Consider the following 19,796-nt stretch of genomic DNA (forward strand, 5'->3'; position numbering starts at 1 on the left):
GTTTTACTTTTGCTTATTTTCTCATTCTAACATTGCTCTTGTTTCATCAAGATCTTTGGTTTCTTATCAGCCCCCTTGCCTGAGTAGTGGCAGAAGATCGGGATGGCCGAATTCTTCTAGGGTCATGACGTGGAGAAGAAGCTTTCAGGGAGAGAGAAAAGCCCCCACTTCTTTTGGAATGACTCAAAGCCACAATTACCTGGGCTCCTCCTGCCCCTGAAATAGATCTAAGGCAGCACTTGCCAAACTTCGGTGTGCACACAGATCCCCTGGAGCTCTTGCTAAAATGAAGTTTCTGACTCAGCAGTCGGCCCGGGTCTGAGATTCTGCATTTCAGTGGGTGCTGCCTATGCTGCTAGTCCTTGAACCACAAGGGTCAGAGGTCAATTTTGCAGGTTCCCTTTTGGGGCATGTCTGTAGACATTGGCAGGGTCTGTGGGTGCATGGAGGCAGAGGTAGATGACATTTGATAGCCAGTGTGGCCATGTCTGACAAGAACTAAAAAAAAAAAAAAAAAAAACCAAAAAACAGAAATAGGGGAGGAAGGGCAGCCTCGTTGCATTTGCCAGTGTGCTGACTAAGCCTTCATCACCAGTGAGCTCTGGGTCTGAAATCCAGGCGACACTGTGTACCTGAAATCCTAATAACTCAGCCCATAAAAGTGCTGCTTGCTGTCAGCTTTCTGGGATGCTTCCTGGAACCTTAACTCAAATCTGATGCAAAGGAAGTCACATCCCAGCTGTTTGGGGGCAGAAGGCCAGGGGGCTGGAGGATTGAGAAGGCAGCTTAATGCACAAGCAAGCAGGAAGCTAGTTGGCAGGGAAGAGAAGCAAAATCATCAGATTCAAATCATGATTTCAGAAGCCTCAGCAAGGGGAGGCCAGGGAAGGGCTTGGCGTTGCTTCTCTGTGTACAAATATTGTCTCTTATTTTCCGGGCTGCAGGGTGAGGCAGAATGGAGTATTTGTGCAACAGAGCCCAGCTTTGTTCTCTGTGCTCCTAATGACTGTCAGCTCGGAGGCAGGAAGCCAATCAGAGACATCGTCGGCAAGGCTAGCTTTTGTTGGCTCCCCAAATTGCCCTGAGTATCAGATTTGCTTTTTAGAGTGTGCATGAGTGCAACTCAGCTGCTTTCAGCTGCAGGCATGGGCAGGAACTGGTGACAAAGAAGGCCTGGTTTTCCTGACTTCAGTAGATGTTTACTCCCAGGTTTCCTGTATCAGACTCTGTTTTCCCACCTGGAAAGTGGGCAGATCCCCCTACTGCTCGTCTGTAAATTCCCTTGGTTTTGTGAAGCTTCCAAAATGCCAAACCTAACTCTAGGGCCAAAGGGGAGACTGAAGCCAATTAAATTTCCAAGGGAGAAAGCTGGGAGGAGGGCAGTGGTTTAACATGGCCAAGTGCATGACATGCTCTTTGATCCTTCTGCACGACTGTAGATTTCAGTATTCTCAGGAGATACTTGGCAGTGTCTGGAGATCACTTTTGGCTGTCACAAGTTTGGGTTGTCATAACTGGAGAGGAGGGGGTGCTGCTGGATTCTACTGGGTGAAAGCCAGGGATGCTGCTCAGCACCCTGCAGTGCACAGGATGCCGCCACCCCAGAGAATGGTCCTGCCCCAGATGTCAGTCGTGCGGAAGTTGGGAAACTGCTCCAGAGGAAGCAACTCTGTGCTTTCTCCCTCTAGCATCCATTTCTTCACACCTAAACCTCTTCTCAGAGTTTGCCAGCTCCATTTATGGAGGCTTTTGGATGGGAGTGGTGCTTCTGCAGGTCTGACAGGGGGACAGGGGACATTCTCATTCACCCACTGATCAGCAGATCTGGAGTAGGACAGACCCTTTCCAAGTGGGAGTCCAGTGGGACTCCCTGGCGCTTTCCCAGGAGGTAGAACGGAGTTCGCCTGGAGCGAGACTGAATGCTGCATCTGCAACTTGCCACAGGGACTGCCCCTTCCGTCCCTCAGGTCTTCGAAGGTCAGCTTCTCAGAGGCCTGCCCAACTATCATATGTTTTTACTGAGGTGAAATTCACATAACAATATTAGCCATTTTAAAGTGACTAATTCTGTGACATTTAGTACATTCACCATGTTGTGCTGCTGTCACCTTTATCTAGTTACAAAACATTAAGCAGTCACTCCTCAATCCCTCCCCCCCGGCCCCTGGCAATCTGCTTTCTGATTCTGTGGATGTGCCCATTCTGGACATTCTGTATCAGTGGAATTTATACTCTCTGTGGTCTTTTGTGTCTAGCTTCTTTCACTCAGCATAACATTTTTGAGGTTCATCCACATTGTAGCATGTGTCAGTGCTTCATTTGTGTGGCTAAAGCTCCATTTTATGAATATACAGCATCTTGTTTAACAATTCATTGATTGATGGGCATTTGGATTGTTACTACCTTTTGGTGATTATGAACAGTGCACTGCTGTGAACATGGATGTACAAATATTTGTTTGAGTGTCTGTCTCCCATTTCTTTTGTTCATATACCTAGGGGTGGAATTACTGGATCATATGGTGATTCAATGTTCAACTTTTTGAGAGACCACCAAACTGTTTTCTACAGTGGCTGCACCACTTTACATCATTACCAGCAGCGTTCAACAGGTCCAATTTCTCACCTCCTTGTCACTGTTTTCTGATTCTTGCCATCCTAGTGGGTGTGAAGTAGTATCTCCTTGTGGCTTTGATTTGCATTTCCCTAATGGCTAATGATGTTGAGCATTTTTTCATATGCCTGTTGACTATTTGAACATCTACTTGGAGAAATGTCTATTCAAGGCCTTTTGCCCACTTTTTCAATTGGTCGTTTGTCTCTCTGTTGTTGAGTTGTAAGTGTTCTCTATATATTCCGGACACTTGACCCTTATCACACATATGATTCACAAATGTTTTCTCCCATTCTGTTGTTTACCTTTTTAATTTCTTGACAATGCTCTTTGGTGCACAAAAGTTTCAATTTTGACAAAGTCCAATTTATTGATCTTTTTCTTTCGTTGCTCATGCTTTTGGTGTCGTACCTGACCACCTCATTTTATTTTTTAATTTTATTAATTTTTTTATTGTTGACACTCTTACAAATGTCCCCATACTCCCCCCACCCCTTTCCACCCAGCCCCTGCCCCCACCCCAGTCCTTTACCACGCTGTTGTCTGTGTCCATGGGCTGTTCATGAGCATGTACATGTTCTTAGACTAATCTCTTCCATCCCTTCCCAGACCGATCTCAGAGAGGAAGCGGGGGCAAAAGAGATTAGCCTGACCATCGTATTTTAAATTGCAACCCATGACTTTCTTTCCTCCTTTTTTTCCCCATAGCACTCGCTGTCTTCTAACAGAGTATGTAAAGTGGTTGTCTTACTCACTTGCTTCTCTTCCCTGAGGGCAGAGGTTTTTGTATGATTTACTCTCTGCTGTGTGCCCAGTACCCAGAATAGGGCCTGGCACACAATAGGTTCTGATTTTATATTTGTCCAATAAAAGTTGGAGGTGAGATGGAGGAAAAATATCCATATTTTTCTTACAGAGTCATCTGCCAGGTTTTTAGGGAGTGAAATTACTCTGTGTGAGCTTATAATGGTAAATATGTGACATCATACATTTGCTGAAACCCATGGACTGTTCAACCCCAAGAGTGAGCCCTAATATGAGTTACTATGTGTCAGTGTAGGTTCATCAGCTATAACAAATATCCCCTCTGGTGGGGGATGTGGATAGTGGGACAGGTTGTGAAGGTGGGGGAACAGGGGCATATGGGAAATCTCTCTACCCTCTGCTTAATTTTGCTGTGAACCCAAATAAACTGGAAAGATTTCTCCTTAATTCCACCATACTCCCTTTGAATACATGATTTTAGCCACCATCATAGCAAACTGCATCGTCCTCGCCCTGGAGCAACACCTACCTGACGATGACAAGACTCCCATGTCTGAGCGGCTGGTGAGTGATGTCTTCCTTTGGGGCCAAACCAATGTGGTGGTGGGAGCAGAGGGCAGTGCTCAGTCTTTGAACCAAAAGCTGGATTGTGGGCCCCTTGCCTGGGGAAGCCTCAATTTCATGAACCCTGATAATCTGGGGAGAGAGAGATGCCCTCACTGCCCATTCCCCACCCTTGCCCTCCACCAGACCTGGTGTCACCCAGGAGGGGATGGGTGGGAGTGATTACACTGTCCACGAAAATGTCACATTTAAACCAAAATCCTTGTGAAAAATTTGAACCATACACCAAAACACAAAGAACAGTACAATGATCCCCGCCTCACAATGAACCTCACCTCACAATGAACCCATCCAGATTCAGCAATTGTCAAGATTTTGCCTCATTCGTATTTTCTGTCCTCTTTAATTTCCATGGTTTATCTTTCTTGGCCAGATTTTAAAGGCATTTCCCATATAACAGCACGTCAGTGTGTGGCCATATACCTAAGTTTGCATTGCTAAAAATATGGGCATTTCCTGAGATCACCACAGTTTCATGTTCATACCCAAAACAACTAACAATGGTTTTTGGAGATTGTCTAAGACCCAGTCAGTAATCACATTCCTGTGATTGTCTCAGAAGTGGCTTCTTAGAGTTGATTTCTTTGAACCAAGATCCAAATGTGGTCTAGATTTTGTTATGTCACTTAAGACTTTTAATCTAATCTAGAGCAATACATTCTCTCCTGTCACTGACTTATTGCAGAAACCAGTCCAGATGCCCTAAGGAGTGTCCCACATTCTGATATCTGCCTGGTGGCTTACTTACGATGTCATTTAGCTTGTTTCTTTATCCCCTCTGTTTCCTTATACATGGATATCAGCTCTGGAGGACGATTGAAATGTTCTCATTTGGTGAAACTGCAGAGCTGAAAATTAGCATTAAGATCCTTCTTGATCCCCCTCAGTGGCCTCCCAGCTCCTTGGGTCCCCTCCTGGCTCTCTGACAATACAATGGAGGAGACTTCTGCCCTTCCTTTCACTTGGTTAGAACTATTTGTAATAGCTCCAGGGTAAATAGAGGGTTGTAAGAATCCACTGGTGAAAAGAGTGCATTGAAACAACAGTCAGCAAATAGTAGTGCCGTGACAAGCTTATATACAATAAATGAAGGGACGATGCAAATGATTGAAGCTTGAGAAACATTGTCCTAACAGATAGGAAAAGGTCTGTGCAGGAGCTCTGACAGAGTGGAACTTATAGCTTAACTTCAGCTCCTAGAGACTGTCGGCTGGGATCCAGAACCAGCAGGAGGTGCCGCAAGAGGCCCTGGCCATTGGCCAGCCAGCACAGAAGTATTATTCCAATATTTTACCAACCTGAACATCTCTGCTGGTGCATACCAGCTGAGAAACATCACAAGGGTCAGATTTAGTGGCGAGGTTGGGGCACAGGGTCCCACTCCAAAGGCCTTGAGCGACGTGTACGACAAGGAAACAGGCTAAACCAGCGCTTTCTGGTAGAATTTCTACTGTGATAGAAATGTCCTCATCTGCACTTTCTAATATGGAAGCCACTAGAAAGGTAGCTAATGTGACTGCGGAACTTTCATTTTATTTCACTCAAATTCATTTAAATTTACTCAGATGTAAGCAGCTACATGTGACCAGTGGCTGCTGTCTTGGACAGCACAGGTCCAAACAGTTCTACTTGGCCAAGTGGTGCATGATGTTGTCCAAAAGGAAAGAAGGAGGGTGTCTTCTCCTAGTGTCTGTTTCTCTTGCAAAAACCTCAGGCAAGAGAACTCCGGGAAGGATGCAGTAGTGGGCAGTGAGCACTGGAGGGCTGCGAGAGGTGAGGGGAGGTGGGTACAGACCTCCAGGTGGGCTCATTCCCAGATCCTGCCACCCTCTGCCCAGCCAATAACCCTGACCTTACCCTTTCTTCCTTCCAGGATGACACAGAACCGTACTTCATTGGAATTTTTTGTTTTGAGGCTGGCATTAAAATCATCGCCCTTGGGTTTGCCTTCCACAAAGGCTCTTACTTGAGGAATGGTTGGAACGTGATGGATTTTGTGGTGGTGCTAACAGGGTAAGCAGAGCATGCAACATTACTCACAATTATCTTGAATTATGAGGACTTTGGAAACATAGCATTTGGTGTGGTCCAGGCTGGGCTCAGGGAGGCTGAGCCCCTGTGTTCTTCTGCCTTCTTTTACCCCACCTCCAAATCTCAGCTGCATGTTACAACGGATGCTTTCTGTTACAATTAGAATAATAGCTTATTAGAGTCAACTGCTTCCAAAGTGCTTTATGTGCATCCTCTCATTTAATCCTCACAACAACCCAATGAATTAGGAAATATTAATATTCCCATGTGACCACTGGGGAATTGGAAACACAGAGAGGAACTTGCCTGAGATCACTCAGCTAGTAAGGGATGGACCTGAGATTTGAAGGTGAGATTATGTGATCCCAGAAGTCATGTTTTAACTATTGTGTGTGCATGGTCTTTTTGCCTTGCTTGCAGACGTCTCACCCCTACTTTAAACTGGTTAATGTTTGTTGGGGACTTTTGGGTACAAGAGATTATGGTAGAACTATGGAGAAAACAGTCTAGATTAGGTGCAGTCACTGCCTTCGAGAGTGTACAGTGAACCATAGTTCTATACAGTGGTGTACGGATCTGTATACAATGAACCATATTTGAAAGGTGGATGTGTATACACTTTTCATCAATGACCCTGTGTAAGGTAATGTTAGCTACTGTAACAAAAAATCCAAAAGTTGATCATGACTGAAACACATCAGAAGTTTATTTCTCACTCATTTTAAGTCCCAAACAGCTGCTCCTCATTGGCTAGCTTCTCTCCTCTGAACAGTGATTGAGAGTCCCAGGCCCTTGCTCATTATTAACCCTCAGCTTCCAAGAACTCGGTGCTTGTGTGTACAGGAGGGCATACTTGGGAGGTTTATGAGCCTGGCCAGGATCTGGCACATATTGCAGTCATATGCCTTTGGCTACAAGTCAACCACATGCCCACACATCACTGCAAGGGATGCTGGGAAATGCGAGACTGTGCATAGAAGGAAAGGGAAATGGATTTAGTGAATAACCAGCCAGTCTTGGTCACAGACCCAGAGCCCTCTACCAGATCCCAGTATGGACATTACCCTTTTGTGTTGATTTCTGCCTCCTCTCCTCTCCCTTGAGCTAAGCCTGGCTCTTCTCTTCCAAGACCTTTCTTTGTTAGGAGGCCTTCCTTATGGTTCTCCTCTGTGGGGTCACAGTCCTCTGTGGGTTCATATTTTTCTTCTAGGCTCTGTTGCTGCTCTAGGTCCTGTTTCTCTTGGCAGGTGTCATGGCTCTTAGCATGCATCCTGTATTAGCCAGGCTCTCACTATTCAGGTTTGGAAGACCTACGTTGTTCAGAGTCCTGTTGCTTCTCACAGTAGGAGCTGTGCCATATGGGGTTGTTTCAGTGGAGCATGTGAGAAGCCCGTTGTGGGAACTCTGGGGCAGCTGCAACACGTGGGTGTTCCCTGAGGGACCTCTGTTGGCTGTGGCTTGGGACCTTGACAGGTTCCAGAGACATGTCATGGCACTTTTCCCTTGACTTGCTAGGAAACTCATCTGTAAAAAGTGACTGACTTTGTTGTTGTTTAAAAAATGTATAATAAAAATAATCAGACATACCAAAAGAAGTAGAGGATAATATAATGTATGCCTGTGTGTGCAAATATTCATTCAGTGAATATTTAGTGTACAGCTACTATGTGTCAGACTCTGAGACACAGCAGTGAACAAAACAGACCAAAGTCTCTCCTCTTGTTGAACTGATTTTCTAGTGGTAAAGAAAGACAGAATGAATTAATGAAATATCTGATGTGCAGATGGTGGCGAGGACTACAGAGAAATAATAAATCAGCAAAGAGTAGGATGTATTATGGGCAGAACGGCTAGAAGCCAGGGAAGATTTCATCGGGATGGTGATAGTTGCATGAAAACCTGAAGGGAGTTAGTGAATGAGCCATGAGGATACCTGAAGGAGGAGAGTGCCAGGAAGAGGAAACAGCAGGTGCAAAGGCACTAAGGCTGGACCATGTAGGATGAACAGTGGTGGCCAGGATGGCTAGAGCAGAGTGATGGAGGGAGAGTAGAGGAGGTGAGGGCAAGGAGGTGATGGAGCAAGCTACCATCAAAATGAACCTTTCTGGTACAGTGTAAGTCCCTGTGATCCTTTTTGGGGTCCCATCCATTTCACTTTTCCATCCAGAGGCACTTTCCTGAATTTTGTTTATCATTTCCATTTATACATTTATGGTTTTATAATGTAAAAATATAAGAAATATATACATATGGTACTGTTTTGCATACTCTAAGTGTCTCTTTAAATGTTTTCTTCTATAACCTGCCTCTGGCACTCAACATGAGATTAATCTGATTGACAAGACTAGGTCTCATTCACCCATTTTCACTACCACATAGTATTCTGCAGTATGAATATTCTACCAAGTATTTATCCACTGGGGTTGTTTCCAGCTTTGGGCTGTTTGGAACTAAGCTGTCCCCTTGTTCTTGCGAGTGGATTTCTCTAGGGCGTATACCCAGGAGTGGAAGTGCTGAGTTGTGTACCACACACATCTCCAGCTTCACTGGATGTTGCCAAATTGCTCTGCAAAGTAGTTGTGCCAGTTTATGCTCCCTGGGGGCTGGTTTTTGCTGGCAGGCACTGGCTCAACCTTGCTGGCAGGGGAAGAGCCAGAAAAGCTCCCCCTTTTTTAAATAATGTGGTTGTTGAAACACCTAGGGAAGCTCGTCTGCTGTAGTGCCTGTAGTAAGTCTCACTAAGTGATCAGTACATTGAGAGGTGGCCATTTGACCGGTCAGTTTGCCAGTTGGATGTCTGTATGTGCTCCTTGATTATGACAAGGTGGCCTTTTTTTCCTCTAGCTTAAACATCAGTTGAGCCTCCAGAGGAGAAATTCTTCATCTGGGGCAGATGGATCCCAAGGATGGAAGCCCATAGTTGTATTCATGAATCCTTTTAAACTGCATGCAAATTGTGTGTATATATATTTTCCTGGTCTTTAGTTTTCATTATATTCTCCGGGGGTCATGGTCCTAAAACCACAAAGAGTCCCCATTGTAGGTTTCTAATCTTTTCTTATCCTCTTCTTTTCTTCTTTCTTTTTCCTGCATTCTTTTTCTCTTGCTTTTCTTGATCTTATTTCTCCAATAATCAGCTATCCCTCCTTACTGTCTGGTGGTTCTGTCTCCTTCAAAATCAGGCACATAGCTCAAATTTCATTATTTCAAATTCCAAGGGGCTGGTTAGTCTCCTGTTGGGTTACAAGCTAGGAGCAGGGAGAGGAGGCTAAAAGCTCTGCAAACCAAGCCTTCTGCTCAGGGTCAGTGCTGGGAAAATGCAGTAAACTTTTAATTCTCTGTTCCAGGGAGAGGGGACTCAAGTGTATTAATTTAACATTGAGACAAAGATGATTTTAATGAGCATTTTCTTATTAACTCATTGTCTTCTCATGTTTGTAAACAAATCACAGCATTAAGACACTATTCATTTTTTCATGAATTGCCAAGGTTTTTGCCTTATTCTTGTGTAAGTTTGGTGGAAATGATCTCACACAGGGATTTTTTGTTTGTTTGTTTCTTCTGTGTAGCTCAAGGCCTCAGAGAAATTCTAATTTCATAATTTAATCAAACCCCTTTAACCTGTACTTCCATTGTATTTGAAGGACTGAATTGAACTGAAAATATGTAAGAGGCATATTTCAGAAAGTTGGCTATGTTTCTGACATAACAGTTTTCCTGTAATTCTTAAATGTGTATAAACATCGGAGGGGTGAAATAATACAGTTGTGCAAGGAAAGAGACTGAACGTTGCCAGGGTGGGAATGAAGACAATTGCTTTTGCACTCACAGGCTTAGCAACACACCTGCTCTGTAAAATAAATGGTTGCTAAGCTGGAAAGTGGTAGCCCTTCTGATCACCAGAGTGTCCTGGGAGATTCACCTAGCTGTTTAAGGAGGTACGGACCATTGAGCTGATAGACAGTCAAGCATTCCAGTGGTTATGAAAGATACCCTGACATCAACTAAGGCAGGGAACATAGGAGCTCTGGGTCCTTGCCAACTCTGACATTTTGTGATTCTGTAGAAACAAAGGTTCTGCCCTGGCTGGTGTGGCTCAGTGGATTGAGAGCCTGCCTGTGAACCACAGGGTCGCCAGTTTGATTCCCAGTCAGGACACATGCCTGGGTTGTGGGCCAAGTCCCCAGTAGGGGGCACGCAAGAGGCAACCACACATTGGTGTTTCCCTCTCCTTCTCCCTCCCTTCCCCCTCTAAAAACAAACAAACAAACAAACAAACATAAATAAATAAATAAAGTTGGTGGGTTTTTTTTAAGGTTCTTTTTTTGGAAGGTCCCAGGAAGTGCCCCAGGCTTTGGACAGTTTTGCAGAGGATCACAGTGAGGAAAGACCCACGTATTTGGGGACCAGCAGAGAAGGACACTGGCTTTGCTTTCATAGCATCATTGAATTTTAGGGCTCAGTAGACTCTGGCCTGTCCAACCCCTTTACTTAACTCACAAGGGAGTTCAGACCCTCAGGTGGGGGACAATTGGAAATCCTCCAGATTCAGAATGTATGTTTATGTCAGGGAACCTCTAATACTGGTTTGGGGTCAGTGGGAGTGGTAGAGATGATGAATGCCACCCTCTGGTTAAGCCGTTAGAGCTAGCCCTCTCTTCCTTCCTCCTGTCCTCCAACTACTCATCCTGTGGCCCCTTTCCAGAGAGAGGAAGGAAGCCTCAGAGAGTCGTTCTAATACCCTTTTCCTTGTATAGTTGACTTGAGGTCCACAGGGATCTAAATGATTTAACCAGAGTCAAACACCTCTCTGGCTCTCTTTCTGTTTGGATTAGTTGATCAAATACATCTAGTCAGTCCTCAGCTTCCTCCCTCTTTCCCCTGCTGTGTAGCTGTTCTGAGTTGCCTCAAATATAAACAGCGTTCTAAACACAACAACAACAAATCATAACCCGTATTCTGATTCATGAGACCAACTAGCAGCTCCTATAAATACCAGCTGCATTTTATTTTAATGTCTCTCTGCATTAATTTCTCCCCCAGTGGATCAGTCACCTTTGATAGTAAAAGGATTTCCCACTGTGGCACAAATGCTTTTTATCCTACAGAGACTTTTATTAGTGAGAGAGCATTGATCCTTTTATTGTTCAGATGACTTGATTGTCACCATGTTTGCTGAACCATGTTCCATCTGGAACCGCCTCACTTCCTAGCAGCAGGAGCCAGTTTCTCCATCTTGTAACAGTGATGATAATGATGTTGACTGCCATGGTTGTTATTCTCATCATTTATTGGACACTTATTATGATCCAGGACTGTATTAACAATTTTGTGTGCATTATCAGTTTCATATGCCTTTTTTTTTAGAGAGGAAGCTGAGGCTCAGACAAGTCAAACTACTTGAACGGGGTCCTACAAGGACCCCTTTCCCCAAGGAAAGTGCTCTACTAAGACACTTCCCTAAAGGCAGTATCACCCTGGACATGATTTAGGTTCAGACAAAGAACTATATTCATCCCAGTATCCTTTTGGACATAATATCTGTTATTAATAACAGTGGCAACATTGTCAAACTAGAACTTACAAGGCACTTACAACATGATATACCATACATGCGTATATGCTCAGTTAATCCTTACAACCCTCTTAGTTAAGTATTATTATCATTCCCATTTTACGGATGAAAAAAGTGAGACTCCACAGAGGTTAAATAACTTGCCCAATATCACCTATCTCACAAATATCAGATCTAGAGTTTGAACTCAGGTAGATCTGGATCCAGAATTCATTTTCTTGAGTCCTACACTGTTTCCCTAAAGTCAAGTTTTCCAGGGAAATGAGGGGGAGATCCTTTCTTTTCTGCCCCCTTGTTGGGTTCTACTGTGGCAGAAAAAAATGGGCAAAAGAGATTTCCAGAAATGGGAGATTGTCAGAACCCAGTGGCTAAGATCTGGGCCTCAGAGTCAGAGGGTCTCTGCCAGTGGTAAACTTGAAAATGTGAGTTAATCTCTCCAAACTTTGGTTTCTTCACCTGGAAAAGGGAAGTGTAGTGATAGTGTCTACCTTCTAAGGCTGTGGCAGTATATGTGGCAAATACTATGAACTGAGCTCCTGGACTTGTTTTTAGTGCTTTATAAATGGGAGATGGTGATCTGAAGGGAAAACTAAAACAAATTCCTTTAGAGGTGTGTGGTTGATGCTGAAGATACCCCACTTCATATCCATGCAGCTCACCTCTGAGTTAGCTGCAGCTGTGGTGGACAGTTCTCATGCAAGCTAACCTCTTTGCACCTCCAACACTCTTGTCTTTGTGCATTGCCATTGGAGGGTCTTCTGCAGCATAGCAACTGCTTGTTCAGACCACATGACAGATGCTTAACACCTCTATGAGTAACCCTTAACCAGAGAGCAAGGGAGTCAGTGCGTAAATACCCTTGCTTTTCCCCCATTGCTCAGTAGAAAATTCAGAGGTGTGTTCTACAACTTCTCAAAGGGTCCTCTGCAGGATTCAATCCCAGTTGCTCTGAATGAAACTCGTTCATTTGTGCAACTTTTACCAACTTCCAGTTCATCCCTTGTGATTCCATAGATCACTTCCATAAAGGCCTTGTCTTGGATCTGCTCTCAGAGATTCGGAAAAGCTAACACAAGGAGCAATGGGTGGGAAGCCTAATGAGCTAGAGGTTTCAGCACCCTGGACAGCACAGGTTGTTGTATAAAGGCGTCCTTCCTTCTCCCTCTGTGCTCCACCCCCTCCCCCACAGAGTGGAGAGTGACTGAGGGAGGACCAGATGGCCAGGTGACGTTTATTCTACTGAGCTTCTTGGCCATTTCCCCTGTACGGCTAGAGAAGACCTTGCCATCCATCTCTCCACGGGTTTAGGGGCTGATTGAGGTCTTGTCCTCTCAAATTGCTATGACAAACTTCAGCCTCCCTCCAGAGAGGCATCTGGCCAATGCCTGTACAGTTTTCAGGGTTACCAATTCCCTCTTTTCTCACCAGGGCAAGGAGGTGGCTGCCTGGAGGGCAGAGGAAATCTCAGCGGAACAGGAAGCAAGTTGGTACCTAGGGCCAAGGCAGAGGCTGCCAAGCCAGAGATTCTGTGCTTAGCTTTATGCAGGAAGGAGCTAAGGACCTGAAGATGCTGTGTTGTTACAGCTGTCCAGGAGGACCTGGGCCTAACCCAGAGATGAAAGGCCCTTACCTTCATTGTGGTTGTGTAGCAGAGTGCTAAAGCTATGATTTAGGGCAGGGGCAAGTCTTAGGAAAATAAGAGCCCCTCTTTTCTTGACTTCTCTGGCTATAACAAGCCCTTTGGTGATTTCGTCCAACATCAAAGTTTTAAATACCTTCTATGCCTTCATTTCCTAAGCTTAACATCTCCACCCTGGAGTTGCCTTGAAATCCCCACTTAGGGAAGAGTTCACAGGCATCTCACACTCTAGATTTCCAAAACTAAACTCCTGACTATCTTCCTACTATTTCTTCTTCCTGTCTTCTTGTATCATTGATGGCAGCTCCATCCTTCCAGGGTCTCTGGGCCAGAAATCCTGACACCTCTTCTGTCTCACACACACCCCATGACCAATCCTTCTGCAAATTCTATAGGTCTTTTTTTTTTACTGTACACATGGGGTCTTATGACGTCTCTCATCTCCACTGCTACCACCCTGAGCTGAGCCGTCACCATCTCTCAGCTGGGCTGTTGAAACAGCCTCTGTTCAGGTCTCTCTGCTTCTGCCCTCCTCGCCCACAGTCTGTTATCAACACAAGCAGCCAGAAGGATCCTTTTAATACATACACTTAGATCAGATCACTTTTCTGCTCACATCCCTCTCATAGTTCCCATCTCACTCAGTACAGAAGCCAAAGTCCTCACCACGGCCCACAAGAACCTGCGTGATCTGCCCCATCTCCTGCCACCCCACCTCCCTTTACCTTCCACCTCGCTCATGCGGCCGCGGTTGCGCTGGGCTCCTCCCTGTTTTATGAACACTTCGGGCAAATTTCTGCCTTAGGGCCTTTGCACTTGTAGTTCCCTTGGCCTGATATACTCTTCTCCCAAGTATCTACTCATCTATAAAACTTTACTCCAGTGTCCCCTGACCCCTTATGTACAATTCCAGCGCTCTCCCAGCACTTTCTGTTGTCTTTCTTCTATTTAGATTTTTTTCATGCAATTACCATTTTCTGGCAAACTAAATATTTCACTTATTTATTTATTGTGCCTGTCCCTTCCCCCGGGTCACCACCACGATCTTTTGGTTCACAGGCCTGTGCTCAATCCACTGAGCTACACCAGCCAGGGCTTCAATAAATGTTTCTGACTGAGGAATGACTTGATGATACCTATAGTTGTCAATATTGAGGGCAGTTTTACTATAAAATAAACTACTTCTCAAGGCAGAGAAGCCTGTGCCTGAGGGCCCATGCCTGTTGGCTGATCTTGATGGTGCAATTGGGAGTGTGGACATAAGTATTACATGTCCTGTGGGTAGAATATGCCTGCTTAGAGTTGTGATCTCACCAGAGGACTTACAGTGTGTCTTAGGTTTTGAAGCTCTGAATACTAAAGCCCTTTTGGAGTTAGCTTTCTTAGCTACTTGGCATTAATAAGGTGGCACAAATCCGCACAGGTTTGTGTGAAGCGGGATTGTCTGGCAGGACTGTGTTCTCAGGCCTGCTGTGTATGACTGTGCAGGTTACATGTTTAACCAGGTGGCTGGAGCATATTTTGTAAGTGCACAAGTCACCTATTTGTAAACCTTTTTTAGAGACATGATAGGCTGAAGACTATTGAATACTTTACTCCCAAGAGTGCTTCAGCTCTGAGAAGCTTTGATTTTTAGGGGTCAGAGTTTTGCTTGTTTGATTGTTTTGTTTTGTGGAGGGTTTTTTGTTGGCTTCTTAGGGGTGGGGGTTGTACTGAAGAGGCACAGGCCACGGGTTGTTTTCTTTTCGCTGTTCACAGGCACATTTGAAGGCCATCTACTGAATTTCAGGACACAAAACTCAGGCACCAGGGACAGAGACAGGAAGGAAACCTAAGACTCTTAGATCCTGCTCTGGGAACTAAAATATAGTTGATGCTGTTTTCCTTGCTTCATGTTGGTATTCCAAAATTGTTAAGTAGGACAATTATAAGATTGAGTGGACAGGAGGGATCAGATGAGGAGATCTTTGTGAACTACACTGAGGAGGTTAGATGGATAGGACATTTTCAAAGCCAAAACTGTAAAGCCTGTAGAGGAGTTAAATCCTATGCAAATTTGACTTACATAAAATTGTTGATATGCAATTGGCACACATGCAAAAAGAAAAAGGAAGACTATAATAATTAAATTGTGTGGTCATTTCTACCTGCCATGCCATTTAGTGAGCTTCTCCCAAGGAATGTGCATGGTATGTGTTCTGCACAGAACCCAGTGCAGGGAATGCTTTTCTCTGCAAGTAACAGAAGAGACAGCTAGAAGGGGCTTTAGCATCAAGTAGAGGTTTGTGCCTCCTGACTTACAAATCCAAGATAAGTGGACCAGAATTGGTTGAGTAGCCTAGTGATATCCTTCCATTTTCCACTCCACCTTTGACCTAAAGTCAAAATTCATGCTTTGTCACCTCAAGGTTACAAAATAGCTGCCACATCTCCTCCTCTCATGGACTCATCCAAAGCAAGAAAGTAACGGTAGGAAGAGAACTTTCAGTGGAGGCTTTTCTCTTTTTATCTAGAAGGAAAAGTTTTTTGCAGGAGTTCCCAACAGACATCTCTACATCTTACTGGCCACACATTGGTAACTCAACCATTTCTAGCTTTGGGGAAGACCAGAAACATGAGTATTTGGCATCTTTGCCATTTTATGGGAAACTGGCTCTGCCTCTAGGTAAGATGGAAGAGGAAGGTGGCTACTATGGGGACAATTATCAGTGTCTGTCACATGTGGCATACTATTCTCAATCTTTTATGTCATATATTACTGTACACATTATATAAACTTATTACCGTTCAGTCTTAAATACACAAAACAATGTATACTGTACTTTATGGATCATTTAATGGTTTTTCAAGGGTGTTTTGAGTATATGCAGTTTCTCCCTTGTGCACTGACTTCAGAACCAGAACCTAACTCTCATGTAAGATACAACATTGCTTTGGAGATACGGGTTCAGATCCTGACTTTGCCACTCCAAGGATGTGTGACTTATGGGCAAATGACCTAGTCTCTCTTGTTCTTAGTTTACTCATCTGTTAAATGAGGCTTGTATTAATAGTTACCTCATTGGGTTGAGGTGAAGATTAGACGGGATATTTCTTAGTACATAATAGAGGATCAATAAAATATAGTCAAAAGGAGAGGGAAGAATGAAGGAGGGGGAAAGGGAGGAAGATTCCTGATTGTGATGGAGTCAAGTCATAGAATCAAGATGGTTTGGGATAATAATGGAAATAAGAAAGAACAGATGGATTTTAGGGCTGTTTCACCAGAAAAAGGAACATCCCAGAACATGACAATCAACCATTGACTGGTATAATGGTGGTGCCACTGCAGGAGCAGGGGGCGCTTCTAACGCAACTTGTGTTGAGGGTCCTGTGAGACATCGAAGTTGCGACATTGTTTAGCAGGCAGATGCAGATGGAGAAATGGTGAAAGCTTAACTGAGAGACATCCACAAAGGGGTTGGATAAAGCTGGAAAGTGACCGAATCCTATAGACATGATGATGGGACAGACAGAAACAGAAACCCAGGGTCAGAGAAGCACCCACACTTGGGGACCAGAGGAAGGAAGAGGATCAGGGAAGGAAAGGTACGGTGGACGTTAGGAAGTTAGAAGGGAGTTAGGAAGGGAAGTAAGTGCAGTCAGTTTTGTGGATTGCGGCAGAAGAGAGAAGGAACTCCCTGGGTTGTCCATAGGTGGGCTGGGGATGTGTGAAGGCTTGGTGGCAGAAGTCTGACTGAGAAGAAAGGAAAGCAGGAAGTCTCCCCCGCCCCAATTTGGGAAGTTTGGCAGTGACAGGAAGGAGGAAGCATTTGGTAGTTTCTACCACCTGTACCAGAGATATGATGGGTTAGGTGGTCCTATTTGGGGAACAGTTTGATTTCTTGGATCTTTTTCCTCTCCTTTACAAACTTTTTTCAGAAGGGTGAGATAGTGGGCATGTTTAGAAACATGAAGAAAATCGACATCATGTATTTTGTATCTCTCCATAAATAAAATTCTGGTTATGTCAGACCAAAATATCTGGACAGATCTTCATGAAACATGGAGGATATGGGATGGGTGTACTCAGCAATACACAAGAAAGTCACCTGAGAAGCTCTCTTTCTCTCCCTCAGAGGTAGGATGTGATCCACCAGGACAGCAGAAATTGAGGTACAGTTCTGAGTGACCTCAGGAGTGACATGTCTAATGTATTATGGTTTCAAATGTGAAACCTACATTAACTGGTACTAAGGTAGAGCCTTCAAGTTGTTTCGACATTGCTCTGCAACCCAGCTGCTTCTTGTGCAGGCAGCTCTGGAGGAGAGGGCAGACAGGATACACACATGCAGTTTAAGACCACGGGCTTTGGGATTTGAACAGATTCAAAACCCAGCTCCACCAGTTCCAAGCTGTGTGACCCTGGGTTAGTGACTGTACCTCCCTGAATCTTCGTTTCTCACCTGGAAACCAGGAATAATAATACTGCTTCTCTTGTAGAGTTCTTTTAAAGGCTAGTAAGTTAACGTCCAACACATGGTGGGTTAGGTTAATGATGGTATCGACCAATGCATGGTCTGAAGAAAGAGCAAGGGATGTGATGCTTCTTTGGGCCTCAGTTTTCTCATCTGTTAAATGAGAGTAATAAGTCTACCTACTCAAAAGGTAGGATTCAGTGAGTTAATACCTGTAAATCGCTTAGAAACTGGCACAGAATGCTCAATGATATTAGCTATTATAAGACTAATAACTGTAATTATAATGATGATAATAATTATTACTACTTCTCCGGGCCCAGTTCTATAGACCAGTTAGTTAACTGTAAAGAACATTTGCTCTTCTTGGTTGGGGATCCAACATGGATTTGGAAAGATTCCCGCCTTTGTGTGCCATACTGCTGGATTACAGGACCCCGTCGTAGTCACTCCCAGGCTGAAGGTTGTATGGGGGGGGTGTCTCCCACCCTCCACCCTTTGGCAGATAGGGCTTGAGATTGAAACTCAACAGTCACATGCCTCTCCACCCAGGAATCTGAAAACAGAGTGACTCGAAGGTAAAGGGGTGGTGGTGGGCTGCTTTTTGGCAGTGCGCTGCACGGGGGTCAGTCAGGCTACGTTGCTCCTAACTTATTTTCTGAGCGCATCTCCTCTGGCCTCCTCCTGTTGACTAACTAAGCTTCCTAATAATCCCCCTTATGCCTCAAACAGCCAGTTAGGTTCTGGTTTTGCAACCCAGAATCTAAACTGACCCTGAAACAAAGGTTTGCAGGCCGGTAGTTTGGAGATCCCAGGAAACATAGATTCGTGAATAGAGGACTAAGAGAGGGAAGGAAGGCAGCCAAGCTAGTAAAGGCTGCATTAGCAAACAAGTCAGTGCTGCAGGCAACAAGCACTTGCTTAAACTCTCTGGTGAACTCTGAGAGGTGGAATAAAACAGGCTTCTGAAGATCAGCCCTGCTAAGGGGTGAGGGACCTGGGATGGGGCATCCTTCTGGGGCATGAGCGCTCTGGCCCTCCCTGCTGGCCCTGTGTTCAGGCTGAGCCTGCTTCTGTGGCCAGAACATCACAGATGTTTATAGTGAGCAGGGCAGCATACAGGCACAGCCTTGGTGGTGACACTTACCTAAGTCTGCCGTGAAGGCTTGCTCCTCTGCTTAGTTCCTGATGAAGCATTTTGAGAATCGGTTCATTTCTAGGCATCAGCCATGGGAAGGAAATAAAGCTCATCCTGTGGGCCCCAGACAGGAAGTGAGAACAGCTGCTCATCAGGGAAGGGATGAATGAGAAGCAGGTGAAAGCCAGACCCTGGACCTTTGGGATCTGTTGATATTTCAGGGACAAAGAACTCTCTCTTTCCTGGCCTGCCAGATCACAGGACCTCTGTGCAGAGAACAGCAGAGGTTGGAGCAAATTAAAGGCATGGAAATTTGAAGCAGAAAAGCCAAACAGGATTTAGGTGGGTTCTAGGACTGCGGTTGAGGATGAGTTAGCAACATTATTTATTGTCTGTGACTGGCGATGGTGAGTAGAGTTTGTTCCAGGAAGGGAGAAACAAGGATACCAGGCTTCTCTCACTGTGAAGTGAGAATGGCATCAGCAGGGTGGCCTCTCTGCTGAGTGTGGTACAGCAACCTGTGTGTTGGTGCCTGAAAAAGAAGGAAGGAGTGGGGTTCCTGAAGTCTCATAGTGGAGTCTTGTGTGGCCTGAAAATGGGGGAATTTTTGAAAGGTGTATTCAGTGACAAGTTATAGAAAAATAGAGCTTGTGGTAGCTTAAACAAACAGGTGCTCATCTTTTGGGGGTTACAGAAGTTTTTGGGGTGGGTACAGGTGGCATGACTGGCATCTCTGTGAGTCTTTTGACCTTTACCTCACAGACGAAAAATAGCTGCTGGAGCTCCTAGGTTCATGCCCACATTCAAGGCAGAAAGAAGCAGGGATGAGAGAGCTCCATGCAGCAATATCAGCTTTTCTTCAAGCCAAGCAAAATCTTTCCCAGAAACCATCCGTTGAGCTTCTACTAACATCTCATGGTTAGAGGTACGTCCCATGGCCACCTCTAGCCCCAG

The 19,796-nt window shown here is 44.8% G+C and overlaps 1 protein-coding gene across 2 annotated transcripts in view; it reads left to right on the forward strand.

The window, feature by feature from the left end:
• Positions 1 to 19,796, forward strand: part of CACNA1A (calcium voltage-gated channel subunit alpha1 A) — a 200,112-nt gene that overhangs the window by 33,617 nt on the left and 146,699 nt on the right. For both annotated transcript variants that reach the window (XM_037145780.2, XM_037145779.2), the window contains exons 2-3: positions 3,837 to 3,942; positions 5,876 to 6,015. In XM_037145780.2, the coding sequence (XP_037001675.2) occupies positions 3,837 to 3,942; positions 5,876 to 6,015 (246 nt within the window). The remainder of the gene's footprint in view (positions 1 to 3,836; positions 3,943 to 5,875; positions 6,016 to 19,796) is intronic.

The sequence above is a fragment of the Artibeus jamaicensis genome, unplaced genomic scaffold (genome assembly GCF_021234435.1).
Source record: "Artibeus jamaicensis isolate MK-2021 breed Jamaican fruit bat unplaced genomic scaffold, CSHL_Jam_final contig_3290, whole genome shotgun sequence".
Lineage (NCBI taxonomy): Eukaryota > Metazoa > Chordata > Mammalia > Chiroptera > Phyllostomidae > Artibeus > Artibeus jamaicensis.